Source organism: Xyrauchen texanus, chromosome 9 (assembly GCF_025860055.1).
Source record: "Xyrauchen texanus isolate HMW12.3.18 chromosome 9, RBS_HiC_50CHRs, whole genome shotgun sequence".
Taxonomy (NCBI): Eukaryota; Metazoa; Chordata; class Actinopteri; order Cypriniformes; family Catostomidae; genus Xyrauchen; species Xyrauchen texanus.
In genome coordinates, this window is record NC_068284.1 from 40,399,695 (window position 1) to 40,421,020 (window position 21,326).

General features: G+C 38.4%; 2 protein-coding genes across 5 annotated transcripts in view; one reads left to right on the plus strand and one right to left on the minus strand.

Annotated features, from left to right (window-relative positions):
- Nucleotides 1–21,326, plus strand: part of LOC127648837 (calmodulin-regulated spectrin-associated protein 2-like) — a 77,997-nt gene that overhangs the window by 38,578 nt on the left and 18,093 nt on the right. For 3 of the 4 annotated variants that reach the window (XM_052133611.1, XM_052133610.1, XM_052133613.1), the window contains exons 4-11: nucleotides 11,023–11,100; nucleotides 14,032–14,173; nucleotides 15,613–15,752; nucleotides 20,210–20,300; nucleotides 20,392–20,476; nucleotides 20,597–20,622; nucleotides 20,747–20,816; nucleotides 21,024–21,272. In XM_052133611.1, coding sequence (XP_051989571.1) covers nucleotides 11,023–11,100; nucleotides 14,032–14,173; nucleotides 15,613–15,752; nucleotides 20,210–20,300; nucleotides 20,392–20,476; nucleotides 20,597–20,622; nucleotides 20,747–20,816; nucleotides 21,024–21,272 — 881 coding nt within the window. The remainder of the gene's footprint in view (nucleotides 1–11,022; nucleotides 11,101–14,031; nucleotides 14,174–15,612; nucleotides 15,753–20,209; nucleotides 20,301–20,391; nucleotides 20,477–20,596; nucleotides 20,623–20,746; nucleotides 20,817–21,023; nucleotides 21,273–21,326) is intronic. The other variant, XM_052133612.1, reaches the window with a different exon arrangement.
- LOC127648836 (sterile alpha motif domain-containing protein 9) lies at nucleotides 543–11,926 on the minus strand. The gene is given in 7 exon segments (XM_052133609.1): nucleotides 543–1,040; nucleotides 1,042–2,730; nucleotides 2,732–2,962; nucleotides 2,964–4,211; nucleotides 4,213–5,506; nucleotides 5,665–5,740; nucleotides 11,852–11,926. Coding segments are annotated over 5 exon segments (4,959 nt in total). The 5' UTR covers nucleotide 5,506; nucleotides 5,665–5,740; nucleotides 11,852–11,926.

Here is a 21,326-nt window from a genome sequence, read left to right on the forward strand (position 1 = left end):
CAAAAACAATGTTTATTATCAAATCAACTACACTGGAACTAATCCCAAAAACAATGTTTATTATCAAAACAACTACACTGGAACTAATCCCAAAAACAATGTTTATTATCAAAACAACTACACTGGAACTAATCCCAAAAACAATGTTTATTATCAAAACAACTACACTGGAACTAATCCCAGAAACAATGTTTATTATCAAAACAACTACACTGCAGCTAATCACAAAAACAGAAAAGAAAAAGAAAAAACCCTGATTATCTAAGATGAGTGACTGTGCTTGCATCTCATTACATGTCTTTACAAATAGTTTACATAAGATTTTATGTTTAACATACTATATAAAATAACTGTTATCATTGGAGATTTTGCTCCTAGATATAGGCACACTACTAAATCAAAATTGATTATAAAACATCCCAAAGCATTCATTTGCAACAACCTCACACATAATCATGCACAAATGTTTTTGTCCAAACTCTGGTTAGGAAGATGATCCTATCTGCCTCAAATAATATTTACATGATGGGCAAATGATAGGCTCACGTATTGATATTCCTGTCCACATACTGAATATCATAGGCAAGTGGACCATCAATGGCAAAGCCAATGTAGAAGGTCACTCTCTCTGTACTGTGACCACTTCTTAGTCCACCAAGGTAGGTGGGGCGCACAGGAATCTTCAGTTTGCCATATTCAGCACAAAGCTCACCAAACTCAATGATTCCATGTACTCTGAGGAGCTTGTCTTTAATCACCTGTTCCTTGAAAATGTCTGCATTTTGCCAAAGAACATTACGGTCTCTTGACTTGACTTTACTAAAGACACTGTCAAGAGCAGCTTTAGAAAGCAGTCGGTCTAGTCCTTCTGACTTTCCCAGATAGAAGTGGGCAATTGAGTTTCTAACTCTGAAAATGTGTGAGAGTTGTTTTCTGGAGGATTTCTTTATCATTTCCACATATGTAGTTATTTGGGGGTCAGGGACTTTGTTTCCAGGCCACAACAGCAACAGAGCAAGGTAATACGGTTCTGGATGCTGGATGTTGTATTCCTACATCTTGCAAGATTTCGTTCAGAAGATCTGTGAGTTCTTTCTGGGTTTTTGCAAATTGTGAATTTGGTTTATTCAGCTTAAGAATTATGTGTGCAAGCAAATGATTTGTTTTGTCCTTGAGTGTTTTGGTCATACAGTTCTTGTAAATGAATGAATGTTTTTCAACTATTTGCACAATCATGTTTTTTCCATATTCTAGAAATTGAAGAATTTGTGGGAAATTGTTTGCTCTGTTCTCTTCCAAGAACATTCGACATTCCTCAATTTCTATGTTCATGCTGAGTTTTGGTTTACGGGTTTTCTCACTTAACTTTTCCTCTGATGAAGAGCAAAACAAGGAGATGTATTTTTGAAAGTGCTCAGAGATCTTTTTCCTGTTTTTATTCTGCTTTTCTTTATCAATGATTCCCTTTTCTTTTGTGTAAGTGAAGTAAACTTCAAAGAAGCTAAAAGCATTGTCTACTTGTGGTCTCAAAGAGACAAGGAATGATTCATACTCCTTAAGAATATCAACCATTTTGTTGTTGGCATCATTCTGGAATATGGGAACATTTGCTATGGATATTTTTCCTTTGAAAATCTGTTTGATGTAATTATCTTTCATGCAGTCCCCCTCCTCAAACAATGGCAGCCCCTTCACAATGTCAAAGACTGTCATTGCAATGTCAATCTCGTTCATATATCCAGATGTATTGTAAGTGTTTGGTTTCCTATGAGGTACTTCATCCAAATCAGGAATATCATCTGTCTTTGCCAAGTTTTGAGCCTTTTGGAAAGCATTTATTGCAGCATTGGCTAGATCAAGATATTCTTTCAAGTCATCCGGTGTGTATTGGTTGTTCTCTTGATTTTTGCCATCAATTTTATGTTTTAGTTCACTTCTAGACACCTGTCCAACTGTATCGAGTGTGTATGAATTCTCTTTGATACTTTTAGCTGTGTTTGCCCAGTCCTTTGCTTGAGCAAAGTTCTTCTCATTCAGATAGAAATGTCTTGCTAAAGCTTGAGGGATTACAAAGTCCTTATCAAATCGTCTTGACGCCTCTGTAAAGATGTCTTGGACTTTTTTCAGTCCATCAGTTTTGTTGATGTCCTCAATCAAAGGTGAAAACAGTGTGTTTTTCTCATCACCTTCAGTTTTACGTTGTCGAGTGATTAACATGTTTTTTACTGACTGCAATAGCTTATCTTTTCCTATTCCACTTTTGAAAAACAAGTCACAATGCAGCATATTACAAACTATGTCAGATCTCGGGTTGTTGTGCGACTTTTCAAGCTCGTTGAGACACTCTGTTGCAATACTTTGATGAACAAATCGAATTGCTTTGTACACTCCACATTCTTCAGTTTCAAACTCAATGAGCAAGCATGACTGAGGTTCCATTTCATCCAAAACTGTTTGCTTTCCCCATAATCTTCTTTTAATCCCCAGAAAATCTTCACACAGTGACACAGAAATGGCTGATTCAGCCACATAGGAATTCAGTAATGCCAGGATTGAGAGGAGTTGTGCTTGTTTTCTTCCAATATCAAAATCTTTCAGAATATTACGAGCAACATTTGTAACATACTCGTGACTGAAGTTTGATTTCATTATCATGAAACTATAGAAATTTTCTGGTTTTTCATGAGTTTCTTGAAGTTCCTTTAGTTTCATCTTAAAGGTATCCATTTCTATCCTTAGACAGTGTTGCTGTGATGAACTGACTCTCAATGACACTGTTTAAGAATCTAGCTTTTGGGTTATTTGAACGCAAACAATTCAAAACAACTACAAGTGCACTGGGACATATTTCATCAAGAATCTTTCGTGTAATGTGTTGAAGCTCCTCTGTGTTTTCTGTCTCCTCTGAGTCATCAACTAACAAAAGTGCTGGTATTATCTTTGTGGTCTCACTTTTTCCACAACTTTACCAAGTAGGCAACTTCTTGTGCTACATTATGTTTGGAAACTGTGTTGTCCTTCAGTACTGCACAACGAAAATTCTTTCTCAGACTCCACATGACATGCATGGCTAGAGTGGTGCCTCCACAACCAGGTTGATGAAATAGATTTAGCATGACACATGTGCTTGTTGAATTTTTTGTGCTAGATTCAATCATACGTTTGAGTTGGTCATATTTGTCCCGTTTTATGAATGGTTTTGCTGTACTTTTCTCAGAGAAATAGAAGTTCCACCATTTCACTTTGTCCCCTCTGTAGAATTCAGCTTCTTTTTTGATTCTGAACTCTTGAAATTCTGTACTATCCTCATCATACTCATTCTCACACTCATTTTCACAAAGGACATCAAGAGAAGGCATGGAGTCCTCGTCTATCTGTTGGAAAACCACTGAACTTCCCTCAGCGGATGGAAGAAGTCTCTCAGTATTTGGCTTGTCCTGGCCCAGTTTCAGTATTGTCCCATTGATTTCACTGAGCTCCAGGTCATATACACTATGCTGACTAATGTCATGTTCACATCTGGATTGAATGAAATCCCTCCATTTTTGAAAGGAAGCATCTGATGTGCAAATACTTACAATGCTCTCTGTACCCCCAAGGTTTTTATAAAATGACATGAATGTGTCAAAAATGGGCTCATTCATGGCTTCAACAGTGGAGAGAAGGAGAAATATAACTAAGAATCTTCCTCTTTGAAGAGTGTATGGGTTGCAGAGGAATGAGATCATATCTTGTACTTCTCCTGCTTTGTGAACTAACCATTCCCTTGGCTGGAGTGGTCTGTCAGATTCAGTTTTGAGGTCTTCTCTGCCATTACAAGATACCCAACTTGTTTGTTTGTACAAATTGAGATTATTCGTGACAGTTCCTGGATCCCCATGGAACTGGCTTGGTGCATGAAGATTTGCAACTCGAGCTTCTCTGTAGTTGTGGCAGGAACCACTAACTGCAGAGTTTGGATCAAAGTCCAATACACAGAACAGTTTCAATGTTGTCATGAACTGAAGGTGCTTGAGCTGTTCAGGGTGGCTTTTGTTTGTGACAATGATATAGTAATGGTAATAACCAAGGCGATTTCCTTCAAATGTCAACAGATTCTTTAGTTTTTCACCCTGATTTGATGTTCTTTTGCTTTCAGGTCTCTTTTCTGCCTCCTTTCTCCTCTTGTCCAGAACTTTCACTTGTGTATTTATTCGAGCCAGTCTCACATTGTAAGTCTTTTGGGTTACCAATTTTACAAACATCTCTGGTTGCAGCTCCATCTCTGATGAACAGCGATTTTCCTTTGCTTTTTTTCCACTGATTGTCCTCATCCAAAGTCTGAATATAAAATAGCTTATCATGAACTACATTATGGGATGGAACAATATCTACCTCTATAACGTATTTTTCAGATAATGTGTGGTCAGGACACAACACTTCTACAAAGCGTGGTTGTCTGATACATCCCTTTGCATCATCTGAGTGTTCTTCGAAGTATGGTTTAATGCCCTGATTAAAGTGATCAATGATGATGTCCCTGTTGTCAACCTTGATTCCAGTGATCTCACCATGAGCATATTCTGAATTCTTGGAATCAGCAACACCGAAGTGAATGGTTCCATTTGTGCGACTGTTCATACACCCTGCAGCAAACTGGAACACCTTTTTATTGAAACTCTTCTTTATCACATGAATATCATCTGTCCTGCCCAAGAACTTATACTCATGAACTGGATCAATCAGGTTGCCAGGTCCTGTCTCTGGTGGTAAAATGTAGTTTTGAATGTATCGTTGACAGGCAGAATTCTGATCAAATGGATAGAGACTACACTGGTTTAGCTTTCTTATGTGCTTTACTTTTTCAGTCACTTTATCTGCATTGATGTCTGATGTTTTAGAGTCAACTGACTCTCTTTGTTCAGTTTGTTTGGAAGATGGACTTCCAGAAGTTTCTACAAGCTGAATATTTTTATCTTGAGAATGTGGCACCCTTAAAGGTTCATTTGGTTTCAAGTTCTCTGTTTGAGTGGTGCTTTGAGTGCCAGTGGTATCTATTGAATCTTCTCCCAAGTGTATTGGTTTTTCTAGGGAACAATCTTGCCTAAATTCAGATTTTCCATTTTTGTGGGATTTTCTTTTAGATTTTTTAGATTTATGTCGAGTTGTTTGTCTTTGTTCTGTTGAAACATTGTCTTCATTTTTCACAGTTGTGTCTTGCCTGGCCTCGGCATGCTGTGTGTGGGATTGTTCAGAAGGCTCATCATTTGATCCATGTTCATGAAGCTCTTTGAACTCTTTGAATTGTTTGATAATTCTAACAGCCGGGCCATGCTTAATTCCAAGTTCCTGCAGATCTTTGGTCTGATAACAAACTAGTTCCTTCCCAGATACTTCTTCTTCATACAGCTTATCTACATGTTTTTTATCCACTTTAATCACCTCAGTTAACCAGTAATTAACATGACCTCTCGTCCACTCCTCCACTCGATGAGGAAGATCTGTTGTTTCACTCATTGTTGACATACTGAAAATACATTTCTACGTTATGTCTTATTTTAATGTTTCTAATGTCATATAGTATTATGTTTTAACTTAATTAGCATCATGCTGTTAACTAATATCTTCAAGGTTGCTTCTAAGATCAAAATACAAATCATTGTACGTTAAGTAGTTTTATCTTACCTGTCTTTGAGTTTGAAAGAGTTCTAAGCTATTTCCATCTCTGGTGTTTTCTTTTCATCTTGTGTTACCAAGCACTCTGTCAAGAATTCAACAGGAAGAGATGTCTCATCCACATGCAGTAATTCACAATTTTGTCACTAAAGGTCCATATCACCACACTTTGGCTTTGATTTACTACAATCCCAAATAATCAGAATATTTCACCAGTTAAAAGCAATGTTTAAAACATTTAAATGTGACATCATATTAACATCAATAATTAGCAGGCTATGTTTTTTCTGTTATAAGCACTGACTGAGCGTGGTCGTTGGTGAGGCGTGCTGTCATTGAGACCGAGTCTAAGAGATGCTCTGAACTGGGGTGAGCTTGCTCTTTTCCCAGTTGACCTGAAGACCAATACGGTTGAGGTGCCTGAGTACCTGGTCCCTGTGAGCACATAGTAACTCTCGAGAGTGAGCCAGGATGAGCCAGTCATCGAGGTAGTTGAGTATGTGGATGCCCACTTCCCTTAGCGGGGCAAGAGCTGCCTCTGCGACCTTCGTGAAGACGCGAGGGGACAGGCCGAAGGAGAGGACCTGTACTGATACGCCTGGCCGTAAATTCAGCCATTTACAGTAAAACATAGCAAAAAAAGGAAAATAAAAACTATGGTAAAATTAAAGCCCAGTTGAGAACTCGCAGGTCCAAGATTGGTCTCAACCCGACGCCTTTTTTGGGTACGATTAAGTAAGGGCTGTAGAAACCCTTCTTCGTCTAGGCTGGAGGGACAGGCTCTATCGCGTCCTTGAGAAGCAGAATCGTGATCTCTGCTTGTAAGGCGCTGGCTTTTTTTCTCGTAAGAGCGCAGTTCCTGCAGCACGTCGGGATCGGGACTACCCAGGTGCAGATCTTTGAGTGCCTTGGCTGGTGGATCTGCAGGAGAGCCATGGCATGCAATGCTGAGGCGGCCTGTCCGGTGGCGCTGTAGGCTTTCGAGGTCAATGATGACATCATCCTACAGGCTCTGGAGGGGAGTACCAGGTGGTCCTGCCAGGTGGCGACGTTCTCAGGACACAGGTGGATCGCAACCGCTCTGTCCACCTGGCGGGCCTCCGTGTACCACTACCTACGGGCTGCCCTGCCATCCAGGGTAGTGAGAGCGGACGAGCGGAGGGGTCAGTTCTGGGCAGTAAAAGGTGGCCTCCATGACCACAGCAGCTTGTCATGCACTTCCGGGAAGAATGGTACCGTGGATTTGAGCAGCGCCCTGAGCCGAGGTACCAGTCGTCAAGCCGCGAAGGCTGTGGGGAGTACAGAGGCTTCCAGTCCAAGCCCACGCTCACGGCAACCCGGGCAAGCATTACGGCTATCTGCATGTCAGCCTCAGACTGGGCGGGCTGGCCCGAAGGCGGCAGCCCAGTCGTGTCTTCCGTGTCAGACGCCTGGACACTCTCTGATGCTGCTGCGATGTCGTCATCCAATTCCAGAGGCTCAAGGGAGAATGCCGACTGGCTGTGAGGCGAGCCGCACTCATCCCAAGCTCGGATGGAAGCGAGCGAGTGTGTTGGGTGGCGGGTGGTTCATGGGGATTTACCTGGTGAAAACGAGTCTGTCGGCATCCCCATATTGCCTTCATCGCCAGCCTGGTCGTCCTCAATCCCGTGGGAATAAGGAGTGACGCAGGGGGGTGGCTGAAGTGGCATTCACCTTAAGGAAGGAGAGCCGTGACCACTAACGTCATGCTCGCAGTGGTCATGAACTATCTACAGCCAGAGTGATACGCTAGGCATGAGACCAGTCGCATGACGCTAGGACGCTCATGCCTGCAGTGTGATTCTTTTGAGCTGGAAACCCTTAGGCATAACACGCAGATGAGATACGCAAGGCAAGCAGTGCTCCATGCTGCCAGTAGAGGTGAGTGAACTCGCCTTTGCTGTTGCACAACCGCTCGGCTACGAAGAAAAATTCTGACTGACAGATGTACGCCCGCTTCCCTTTATACCCATATGTCCGGGGGCGGGGCATTCTGTCTGCCAATTTCACATTGGCCTTTTCTCAAGTTCAGGAGTACGCGAGGCTCCCAAGGAAGACCCCTTGTGTCAGTTCATTTGACACAACGTCGAGTGAGTGACAGAAGGGGAACCCAAAACAATTTATGTGTGTAGAGTAAAAGTAGCTGTCCTAAAAACTACTCAAGTAAGAGTAAAAGAGTAGCTCATTTAAAAGTACTCATGAGTAGTGAGTATTGAGTACTGAGTTGCAAAACATATGCCCCATTATAATGAACACTGGATGTCAACTTTTAAAATACATCACTTATCTATGATAAAAACTACATTTATCTGATTCCAAAAAATAAAAGGGAGACATGATAACAGAAATGAAAAGATTAAAAAGGTATTTTCAATACACTGAACACCATTTTAAATCTTAATGTATGAAACAATTACATTAAAATCAGTTAATGTGTATGGTCTAAATTTCCCTTAATGCCGACAGAACTCAATTGTTGTGCATAAAACATGTTCAAACAATACAAGGAATGCAAAAACAAAATGCTAAATAAGCAGAATCACTTGGCACGTCATGTCATGCACAATAGAGGTAGAGCAGACATGGGAAAAGTTGTTTTGTACAGGGGCTACATCACGCGTAAAAAGGAATAATTCACCCAAAAATGAAAATTATCTCATCATTTACTCACCCTCATGCCATCCTGGATGTGTATGACTTTCTTCATTTTTTTAGAAGAATATCTCAGCTCATTTGGTCCATACAATGAAAGTGAATCGGTGCTAAAATATTGAAGCTCTACAAATCTTTTGAATCAGCATAAAACTAGTCTAATCCATGTGACTCCAGTGGTTTAATCCATGTCTTCAGAAGCGATATGATAGATGTGGTGAGAAACAGATCAATAATGAATTCCTTTTTACTATTAATTCTCCTTTTTACTATTAATTCATTGTTTACTACCATATTATTGATCATAAGACAATCATTGGCACACAGTTCACAGCAATCCATTTCACAAGTGAATTTGTCAATCAGTTGGAGATTTATTATGAGGGTTTGTTTAAGAACCGTCAATGTACACCTGTGTCAGACATTTGTTTTATTTTTTTAGAAACAAGCCAGGGGTATACATAGGGTGACCACCTGGCTATTGCTCTGTTGCAGGTCAACAGACCTGATTTTGCGGGACAAGTGGGAGTACTATTATTGTACTAGGTGTATAAATATTGATTTTATATTAGATGTATTTTTGCAGTGATGTTAAATGTTAATGACGGCGCTGTGAACGTCACTCAGTTTGGCATAAGGTCTACGATACAAACTCATTTTAACAGCTCAGACCAACTCAATGTAAATATAATGAAGTGAAAATAATAATTGAATCGTTAAGATGCACATTTCCAAATAAGCACATCAATTCCATTATTAAAGACTAGAACGATTAAATGTGATCTTTCTAGATTTAGTGCATCTTGAATTAAATTTTTTTGTCTGATCTGGCTGCTTCGAGTAGGGCCTTCTCATTCATTATGACTGTAGAACTCCTGGCAGGTGTAGGTGTTCACTTTCACCAGGAGTTCACTTTTGATGAGGTCCACAGATGCTCAGTTACTTGTCTCTGTCCACGCAGCGGTCATCAGTGAAAACACCCTCTCCACGAACGCGTTGGTGACAGGAATGCGCAAAGCCAAAGATATCAGAGCTGTCATGATTGGGGCACTGAACTGCTTCAGCAGAGCTGTCTGTGAAACTTCGGTGGCATACCCTGCACTCTCCTTATTTAGGGTCACCTGTAACTGGTTTTAACCATGTATATATTGTCTCCAATTCTTTATTAAACGAACAAAGACACTTTTTCTTCTCGGGAGCTCCGGATAGACCCATTTTTCAGTTTTTTTTTCCCAGTGTTTTCCCGCTCTGGCAAGAAAAAAAGGCTGCGCTGCGCATGTTCAGTGTTTTCTTATTAACTTTTTTTTTATAGTGATTTTGTAATTAAAGGACGATTAAATAAAATTATGCCAAAATAATAATAAAGATAAAAAATTCTACATACAAAATTTAAATGCGGGGACACTGCTTATGACTTGCAGGACGCGGGACAAAGCAAAATGCGGGGACAGGTGGTCACCCTACAATACGACCTGCGTCAGACATGCTTGTGTCGCGTCTCGGGTGTGTTGCGTCATAAAAATAAAACATTTAGGTCACTGTGTCAAGTTAAATATAGTTTAATACTCAATCTTTAAACACATATTGAGATCCCTTAGTTCGCTTTTGAACCCTTAGTAACGCATATCGGTGTGGTTTCTTCACTGTATAAACTGTGTGTTGCTCACACAGCTGACATTTCACTTACTGCCCTCTGGAGTATACAGGTGGTACTGCGATTAAATGCGTTAATTATTTTAACGCGTTATTTTTTGTAGAATTAATCGCGCGTTATTAACGCGTTAACTCGACAGCCCTAATAAAAATACAATCAGGACAGGGAAGTAGCGAACACAGACGGTGGGAAAATAGCACAGTAAAAGTACAGTTACAGCACTTAAAATATACTAAAGTAAAGGTAAAAGAATAAACATTTTAAAGTACTTAATTAAGTATTATTCTTGGGGAAAAATAGTTAAGTACAGTAATGTGAGTATTTGTAATTCGGTACTTTACACTCCTGCTTAAATGCGAGTCATCAATGGGTGTATTCTCCGTCTATGTCTCCGCGGCAACTGAGATTCGTCCTCTGCCACCTGCATTGAGGCGAGTCACTATGCCACCATGAGGACTTAGAGTGCATTAAAAATTGGGCATTCCAAATGGGAAAAAAATGATTTTGTACTTGTTAGTAAGCATGTTTAAAATCATTTTAAAAATCAACTTAAAATTAAGTCGGGGCACAAGCTGAATAATTGGTTAAGAGCTATTGATTAATCACTGCAATAATCGTCGAATAATCGATCTAATAATTGTTAATCGATTATCAAAATAATCATTAGTTGCAGCCCTACACAAACCTTATTGTATTATTTCAGAACAAGACATGAGCCGCATACAATCATTTATTAGAACTCTGGATAATACTTTTGTGGACTTTTGAAGTTTCAAGAGGTGGTCACCATAAACTGCCAGTGTATGACATCACTGAGCACAACAGATTTTTTTCAAACAATGACTGAATTTTAATTTTTATGTGAACTAATCCTGTAAGCTTCTGGCACAATCCTGTTATTGTAGATAATTTGACGTTTATAACAATGTGAATTGTCTGAAAGAGCAATATCTAATACTTGTGCATAAATGTGTTTTTAATTGTGCTAGTGTGTGAATGGGTACATGCTTATTTTACATGTGTTCATTTTTCTAATGCAGGTAAATGAACATCTTAAAAACCTTTTGGCCCAAGAACAGAGAATTGCAGATACAGGAGAACTCTGCACAGTTCAAAAGGTGAGGTTATTTTCATTACAATTTTGAGCCTGCACCACTAAATGATTGTTTCTTTGGGAGTTTTTGGTGTAGTTTAAAACGGACCAGTTAAGTTATGAACTTAAGTTTTCTTGTAGTACAAAAGGTTTCTCCTTACATTTTCTATCTATACCCCTGTTAATGTGAAAATAGGTTATGATTTTTCAGGATTTCAGTGTTTTTAAGGAATGCTAGAATTAAATTTCAATGTACAATATAATGTAAATTATTTGTCTGGTTTAAGCAACACATCTGAACAAATCCTACCTTATTCCACAGACAGATGGCACTAAATTTATCCCAAAAAAGTATTGTGCACCTAACTAGCTGGAAAGATGGTACTATTATATATTTAGTACATATTATCTAATTAGTACATTTAGGAATAGATGTTATGCATGTCCTTATAGTACAGCTGAATCAGCATGGATGCAATCTACCAAAGTTCCCCCAAATATTCACTCCATTGTTTAGATTTCATGAAAGTATTTTTAAGGTATATATATATTATTATTATTATTATTATTATATATCATTTGCAATGTTTCTGAAATGCAATGTAATATCTCTCCATGAACAAAATACATTTAATATTTTAAGGAATTCAGTTCCTTAGGATATAAGTAGGGAATTATTTTGAAAATGCAGTGACAGTCTATGCATACATGTTATTCTACGTCAGACAAATATGAAGAATAAAAAACATAAAAACAGAAACTTCAGGTGTACTTACAATATGAATCTTCTATTTGGGATTTTTTTCTTTTGGCTTCTGTTTTTCACCTTGTCGATATTTAAGTAAAACCACAGTGAAGCACTGTATTGAGGAACGCGTACAAATCTACCCCCACGTACAAAGACTACCCTGTCTCACCTTTATGTTCACTAGATTTCGATATGTTGCGTAGGTGGGGTCAAGGTTCAAAAGAAAGATATGCTTAGAGCAAACATATCAGAAACATAGTAATGTGGGGTGGAGAACTTACAGGTACAACTCTCAACAATTATTACTTGCAGGAAAGCAAAACAAAAATACAAAAGTACATGCTGTACAATTTATAACAAGGCTATTGTGTCAGAAAAAGACAAAGCAGTGTTGTTTATTACATATTTATTTACATTTTTAACAATGATGCTCAAAAGACTCTTTTGAGTCTTTGAAAAAGTGACGATGGCTTGTGTACCAAAGCTAAAGAAGAAAGAACGAATCATAAAAAGAAAAACAAATGTTGTTGGTTGGCTGATGCATCATAGCATTATATTTTGCTCTTTTTGTCCTACCATGAATATATATGGTCTCAAACCAACTTTTTACTTCAACATTTACTTCAGCTGAAACTTTCCTTAGGTAAATCTATTAATTTACAATGTACTTGCCAAAAGTCATGTTTGAGTGAGACTACAAAAAACAAGATTACACAAACACTGTATAAACTTACATGTATTGTGTGTGTTTGTACAGGTTCAGATATCATAAAAACAAATGGGAGCTTTTCTTTCTCTTTAGATTGTCAATTTATGCCAGTATATAAACAATACCTTTACAAATAAATAGACATCCATCACAACAATGACAAATGCTTCTGCTTAGAGCTAAAAACTATTGTTTTATATTTATGGAAATATGAGGCTGAGTTTATCACATATACAGTTCCATTGTGGAGCGATTGCAAAGTATTTTGAGGTTGTGATCAACTTTACAATTTTTATAGCTCTAGTGAATTTTATTTGTGAACAATATACTTGAATTCGGTCATGTTTGAGTGACTAAAAACAAGATTACATCCTCTGAACTTGCATGCCTTGTGTGGGAGAGGTATACATCACTTTATGTGTAAGGGTTTTTGTGTTCTGTAATTGTGTGTGCGTGTGTGTGCACATGTGTACTCGCTTAGCTTAATTTGGGAACAAACTTATACTCAAAAGTGAGCTGAATTGTGGGATCATCGTTATCATCCCGAGAAAATAGTCCATATATAAATTAAATCATGATTTTTTTTTTATTTTAATAATGCAAAAAGTTAGATCTAAAGTTAGATTTAGGGTGTTAGTTAGGGTTAGTTTATAGTTATTATTGTTAGCTTTATATTAAAAACAATATAAGTCTATAGTATGTGTCCATTCAGGGAAATCAGCGAGTGTGTGTGTGTGTGTGTGTGTGTGTGTGTGTGTGTGTGTGTGTGTGTGTGTGTGTGAGCGTGTATTTATCACTTTGTGGGGACCAAATGTCCCCATAAGGATAGTAAAACCCGAAATTTTTGACCTTGTGGGGACATTTTGTCGGTCCCCATGAGGAAAACAGCTTATAAATCACACTAAATTATGTTTTTTGAAAATGTAAAAATGCAGAAAGTTTTCTGTGAGGGTTAGGTTTAGGGGTAGGGTTAGGTTTAGGGGATAGAATATAAAGTTTGTACAGTATAAAAACCATTATGTCTATGGAAAGTCCCCATAAAACATGGAAACACAACGTGTGTGTGTGTGTGTGTGTGTGTGTGTGTGTGTGTGTGTGTGTGTGTGTGTGAGCGTGTATTTATCACTTTGTGGGGACCAAATGTCCCCCATAAGGATAGTAAAACCCGACCTTTTTGACGTTGTGGGGACATTTTGGCGGTACCCATCTGGAAAACATCTTATAAATCATACTAAATTATGTTCTTTGAAAATGTTAAAATGCAGAAAGTTTTCTGTGAGGGATAGATTAGGGGTAAGGTAGGTTTAGAGTTAGTGGATAGAATATAAAGTTTGTACAATATAAAAACCATTATGTCTCTAGAAAGTCCCCATAAAATGCAGAAACCCAACATTTTGTGTGTGTATGTGTGTGTGAGACTCATGTGGCTCTTGTTATGATGCATTCCCATTTTAACAATTTTGCTGTCATAGCAACTGAGCTGTGTTTGTAATCCACAGGAGTGGGTCAAGAGGGAGGACTCTAAAGCACGCCCAGCTCTTTGTCTCCCTCTGGTGGAAAATCTACTGAAGGACAACACAGATGGCTGTGCACTGGCTGCGCTGTTTCACTTTTACTGTCCTGATGCAGTACCACTGGAAGGTATTGTTGCAGGAAGCATTTGTTTATGGTTTGGGAGATATGGATATGGATATGGATCTTTCTATGTAAATATACACTAATAGCACTTTTTTGACAGTACACACAAAGCACTTTACACAGTGAACAGGGGATTCTCCTCGACCACCACCAGTGTGCAGCATCCACCTGGATGATGTGACGGCAGTCATAGTGTGCTAGTATGCCCACTGCACACCAGCTATTGGTGGAGAGGAGAGAGTGGAGTGATAGAACCACTTCAATGGATGGGGATTATTAGGAAGCCATGATTGATATGGGCCAATGGAGGAATTTCATTTTTGAAATGTGTCCTGGAATATTTAATGACCAAAGACAGTCAGGACCTCAGAGGCATCTCATCCAAAGGACAGTGACTTTTTACAGTGTAGTGTACCCATCACTATACTGGGGCATTAGGACCTACACAGTCCACAGGGTGAGAACTGACTTCTGGGGCCCCACGCAATTGCGTGGTTTGCGTGGTGGTTAAAACCGCTACTGTTTCTGTACAAACACTTTTACTGTGTGAACTTATAGACTTAGAGGTACAGTAAGTCTTTGTAAGTCTGTTTTATAGAAGTAACAAATCTGTACTGGCTAATGGTGCGTTTCATTCAATATCGGATATGGGAAATTCAGACTTGATATCTCCGATCTCCGACAATAAAGGCATTCCATTGCCCGATGCTCAGAAGTTGACATACAAGCAAACAAATCAGCAAGTGTTTGACTGTCTCCAGAGCCATCTCCTAGCAACCCAATTTATAAACAATGAAGCTATTATCAAAAGTTAGTTTAATTTACCATGTTTTCTACACCTGTCTCTGCAAACGTTTGTTAAACAAGCTTTAATATCATGTAATGTAGGAACTTTATCTCATTGATCGATATTATTTAATAAAAGTGAATGTTTATCATTAATGTTTTGCATCTCCCTGGGTGCCGATGTGTTTGTGTGACTTCACACACCTGCAATTCTGCGAAATCGTAGTTTAAGATTTCTGCATGTGTTTCCAATTTGGAAGTCAGACTTCAAGTGGCATTCCATTGCATTTTTCCTAGTAGGAATTTGGAAATGGAATTTGAATGGAGTTGAATGGAATGCTGCATTAGGCTGCTGAGTCCGAGACGCTCAGTTTAGAGAATACATTTGTGTAATCAGAGAAAGAAAGAGAGCTATTATAAGTATTCACAGTATGTGAGGGTGGAAGACAACATTAGAGAAAGGAAAAGACAAACTAGGAGTGAGTGAATGGAAGTTTGAGTGAGAAAAGTGGAGCAGTTGTTCAAACATAAACAAACACATCCCCGCCCCATGACTCTAGGGAGTCTGCTCATTACATCACACATTCTGTTCCCGCCCCTACAAACATTTATGAAACTTGATTGGCTTCTACTTGTGTTGTTCCCTCCCCTTATAGATATCTGCATCAAAGAAACAATGTCATTGGCTGACAGTCTGTACAATCTTCAGCTGATCCAGGAGTTCTGCAGAGAAAATTTCAACAACTGCTGTCACTTCACACTGGAGGATATGCTCTATGCCTCCAGCACCATTAAGGTAAAGCCTGATGTCCACATTCTGATCTCTGACCATTTCATTTTTGAAGAGCCGTGATGTAAGGTGCTTTGTTTTGAGATTTGTATGTTGCATGATACGGTACTCTATATGAATGTCTTGACTGTATATCTAGACTTGCTACTATGCTGCCCTGTTAAGACACATCCCAGTAACTTCACATTTTGTCGTAATTGAGATATGACAGAAATCTCAGGTCTCTTAAGACTATGATCTGTGCTGTGACCGATTGGTTTGGCTTAACTATACTCAGATTCAGAGAAAACGGAGTTTGAAAATCGCAGTAGCAAAGAAATTCACACTTAAACTAAGTAACTTTGAAGCCATTTTTCTTAGGTGCAGTGTCTGAGTAGTTACTGTGTTTTGCCTTTGTAGGGAAATATGGGTAAATGCATGTGAATCTCGTTCTGAACTATTTGTGCTACAGTACGGACATGAATGATGCCACAAATTGTGGAACTTGTTTTTGTTGTTGTGCTGTTTACTTTTCTAAGGGATGATTACATGACAGCAAAACACCATATTTTCTTCTGGAAATGAAAAACAAAAATTTTTGTGTACAGATTTTATTGCACTGTTTTATAAAAGAGAGAGTCTTCAGTGTTTCAACATAATGTGTTGGTTCCTATGATGCAGATTGTGGGATGAATTGCACTTTTATGGTGATTTTCCACTGAAAACCTTCAAGTTCAAAACCATGACTGAATGAGTGATTACTGGAGTATTTCAGTGAACTTTAGCGGGGTTGATGCAGGAAGGGAAAAATGACCAGTGCATGTTTTAAATCTGACCGTTTGGGATGACTGAGTCATAGTTTGTGTGTGCATGTGTGTATGTGTGTGTCTGGATTGTATACCAGAACACTCTTCCAGCTGCTGCCAAGTGGGCCGACTTTGACAGAGTTGTGAGTTACTGTATGTTTGCAGTGTGGTTTCTTTAGATAAAAACAGTCCTAAATTTGTAGCCATTACTTCACACACACACCAACAGTTATGTGGCGGTTATAATCTTTCTGAACACCAACCCAACACTTGTCAGTATAATAAACAAATATAACAAATCATGCAGTGTCATTTACTGACAATGACCAAATACATAACAAACATTTATAAATGAATAGAGGGCCCCTATCTAACATTTAATCGTGTATGTTTATAGGAACTCCATCATCCATTCCTTCATTATGCCAAATACACATGTGATTGGTTGTTTATGTGGAAGAATGCTAATTTAATTATGCCTCCCTTTTGATATTTTGGGTGCATTTAGGACAGTAGCAAATAACATTATGGCATTTTAATTTCTTACATAAGTGAAGACTTTATACTTTCATCTTCCTCTGGCATTCATGTGTGTGTGTGTATATATATATATATATATATATATACACACACAAATACACACACACTTTCACAATGCAGTGGCTGCTGTGGGCTTACTATCTGTGTACATCAGCAGAAATCGAGATTCATCGGGCCAGGTTATTCTTTTCCAGTCTTTAACTGTGCCCACTGCAGCCTCAGCTTTTTGTTCTTGGCTGACAGAAGTGTAACCACATGTGGTCTTCTGCAGTTGTAGCCCATTCGCCTCAAGGTTCGACATGTTGTCCATTCTGAGATTCTATTCTGCTCACTACAATTTTGCAGAGCATTTGTCTGAGTTACCATAGCCTTTCTGTCAGCTTGAACCAGTCTGCCCATTCTCTGTTGTCCTCTCTCATCAACAAGGCATTTCAGTCCGCAGAACTGCCACTCACTGGATGTTTTTGGTAGCATTCTGAATAAACTCTAGAGACTGTTGTGCATGAAAATCCCAGGAGATCAGCAGTTACAGAAATACTCAAACCAGCCCATCTGGCAACTACAATCATGCCACGGTCCAAATAACTGAGATAAAATATTTTCATATATGCATGATTTTATGTATTGCACTGCTGCCACAATATTGGCTGATTTGATCGTAATAATATGTAGGTGTACGTACATATTCGAGTTATGCACATTAATCTGTAATTACTAAACAAAAGTTAATTTTACCACTGAAAGTGTTGGCTTAATTTTGAATAAGCTACATTTTCAGAAGGCTTAAGCCTCCCTTGCTTTCTCTGACAGACCACCACTGGTCATAACACTAGCTATTGAGCATATTTTTGGGGTGAAATGCATTACATTTTTCAGACTAGCAAGGGTGGATTTATAGCCAGTGAGTTACTATAATTTCAGATAAGCACAATTGCTGTGGGTGATTATGTAAACTAAATTATAATGTGTTTCAGCTTTTCAAAATGCTTTTAAGCTGCCTCAGCCAATCATTTGCTTTCCAGTAAAGCAAAGTCACATTTGATGAATTCTCTGGTGATTTAGACCTTGTGTGGTGTAATTGCTATGTGAGGCCTTTTTCACGAGGTGTAACAGCCATTGACTGTGCTGAAATAAAGGTGTCAGGACCGAATAATTCACCAGAGAGCAGAAAAAGAGAGTGCTGGGTCTGTTCTGTTTGTGTCAGCCAATCCCGGCTGCTTTGTTGCTCTTGTCAGGTCAGAAAACCCTTTAATGCACTCTACAGAAAGAGACTCTCCTCAAGGTTGCTGTGCCACTGGTTTCAATGCAGTAAATTTTAAAGCTTTATACACTAAGTATAATCAATTCCTTTTGGCACAGATATGATGGCATTTCAATAGCTTAAGCTTGTGCTTGTGTTATTTTCTGTCAAAGACAACCTAAACAGTATTTATCAGTCATGTATGCTTTTGAGAGTTTAAAATGTGCATAAAGTAACCTTTTACACTTAATGGTAATTTTGACGATACATTTTAAAATTATGACTTTCACAGAAGATTAAGTCTCTAGTTATTTTCTTTAAATAAGGAAAGTCACTGCCAAATGATGGCTGCCATGTTGAGATCACATGACCAGCCGTGTTTTGCAGTTGGACTATATTAATGAACACAGACTTAAATGGATAGTTCAGCATTTACTTACCCTCATGCCATCCATGATGTGTATGACGTTCTTTCTTCTGCTGAACACAGAATGGTGCAGGTCAGTTTTTTCTGAATGACAGTAAGCAGGACTGTCATTTAGACAAATGACAGTAAGCAGGACTGTATTAACCATCCAGCCATATCCAGGCTCCTGATAATGACAAGTTATATTTTTGTGTCTAGTCTTTTTCAACCTGTTGATTTAACATCTTCATCAGCACAATTTTTAGGATCTTATTATTGCAAGCATCACTGCAAACATTTTAATTGTTCTTACTCTTAACAGTCAAAAATATATTTTTTAAACCTTTTATAGAATTCCTTACACATTTCTCGCCATGGAAATAGCCATAGAAGCTGGCATGGCATTAAAAAAAAACAAATTCTTGTAACAATGGTAAGAACAATAAACTAATTAGAGCCCTGTTCAAAACAGATATTACCACAGTCCCATATGTGGTTCCATACTGGAATTAATTTGTGCAAAACATTGACTGGAAGAAGGTCTGGCTCTTACCCAACCGATATTTGCTGACCAACAAAATTAGAGAAATATCGTTTAAAATAATTCATAAGTTTTATCCGTCTAATGATCATATTGTTAAAAATGAAAAAGACATTGATGTAATGTGCACTTTCTGCTCTATGAGTATTGAAACAGTTACCCATTTGTTTTGGCACTGCCCTTTTGTCCAAAGTTTCTGGTCTGATATTTGTAATTTTATTGCAGAAAAAATTTAGAAAGATTTCAAGTTGTTTTGGAAGGATGTTCTTTTTGGCCTTTATGACCTCAACAGAACTAAGACTAGGCCTAATGAAACTTTCATTATTAATCTCATTATTCTCTTGGCAAAATTTTACATTCATAAATGTAAGTTTGCGATTCCAAAACATCTTTTATTGCTTTTAACAATGAGGTCAAGCAATATGTCAACACGCTTAAGTATTCTCTTAATCAAAAGGCAACAAAAACTGTGAATGTGTGTAAACAATTTGATATCTTTTGTAAATCCGTACATCCCTGGCAAAATGTGATGATGTGAGTCTTTTGTTTATGTTTTGTTTATGTTAAAACACCCGCAATGTTGGAAACTGCACAATGTATTATTTTTATAATGGAGATGAACGTTCCTGTAAACTGTGCAATTGTTGAATAAAAAAAAAACAAACAAACAAACAACAACTCTTAACTGTCTGAAAGGGTCTGAAAAGGCTGTCTGAATCTAGAGAACAGAGAAACCTTGTGGTTATTGTGAGACATTACAAGAGAAGAGCTACTTCTCTTCCATGACACGCTTCGTTAGTTTTTCCCCTCAGTTCCTAGGGGCGGAATTTCAAGAGAGAGTACCCAAATTGTATCCATGAATGTCTCTTCAAGGTGACTTTGTCTTTGCTCTATGTACCATTTCTCCCTATTCATGTAAGTGTGTGTGTGTGTGTGTTTGTGTGCTTTCAGAGTAACTACCTTGTGTTTATGGCAGAGCTGTTCTGGTGGTGTGAAGTTGTGAAACCATCTTTTGTTCAGCCCCGCACAGTCAATACCAAAGGTGAGGTTCATATTGAGTCATCCAATTATGTTTGAGACATATGTCTTGCATTTTGCTAACACCAAGTTTATTTATATCCCTCTTTCTGTAGTTTCCAACCCATCAGAATCCAATACAATGGCACCCATAACCAAACAAAACCCGATCCACAGACCAGGAAGTCCAGACCAGTCAAGGTTTGTGAGCACAGTTCCACAATGAATAATTTTTTTAAATCATTTATCATAAAGAAATGTGGCAGATTATTTGAATCTGATTTTATACAGTTTTTCAAACTCTCAATTTTCTTCCCATAGTTCTCAACCTACAAATGACAACTCGGGTAAGAGTTCAAATGCAGCCTGGCACTATTAAAAGAAAGTTATAAGAGAAGGCCCTTATAACTATAAATATTTGCTATTGGGAGCTTTTTGTAAAGGTAAATTGGTGTTTTTCCTCTCTCACAGCAGTTATCAGGCGGCCATCCTCCATGTCTTATGTGGACGGGTGTATGGGGACATGGCCAAAAGAGAAACGGTTTGTGTTCTCTCCTAACTCTTAATATTTAATTGTTTTATCAGATCGGGTCAGATGTTAAAATGTTGTAACTGAGAAAATAAGGCTGTTTTTAAATATATTTTTGCAGGAATATTTCTACTAGTAAGATTATGTCCACTAGCAGAAATTTCCTCTCCAGTTTCAATGCTTTTCATGCTCCAGAATAACTCCTCTTCTTCACCACAGGTCTTCAGCTCATGGGATATCCTTTGAAATTCCTCTTGATGACAACTTGAGTCCAGCTTCAGGTCGTGGGATGAGCCGATCTGCGAGCACTGAAGGTTTAGGTTTTAAAGTTCACCACGCGGCCCGAGGCGTGCGGAGGAACCTCTCATTCCAGCCAATTAATGGAAATACCCACAGCAGATTACATGAGGAAGATGATGAGAAATTCAACAGACAACCAGGCAGACATCGCCAGGGAAACTACACTGGGTACATCTTTTGAGTTTTTTTTTTTTACTTGGAATTTTTGGACACTTAATGACA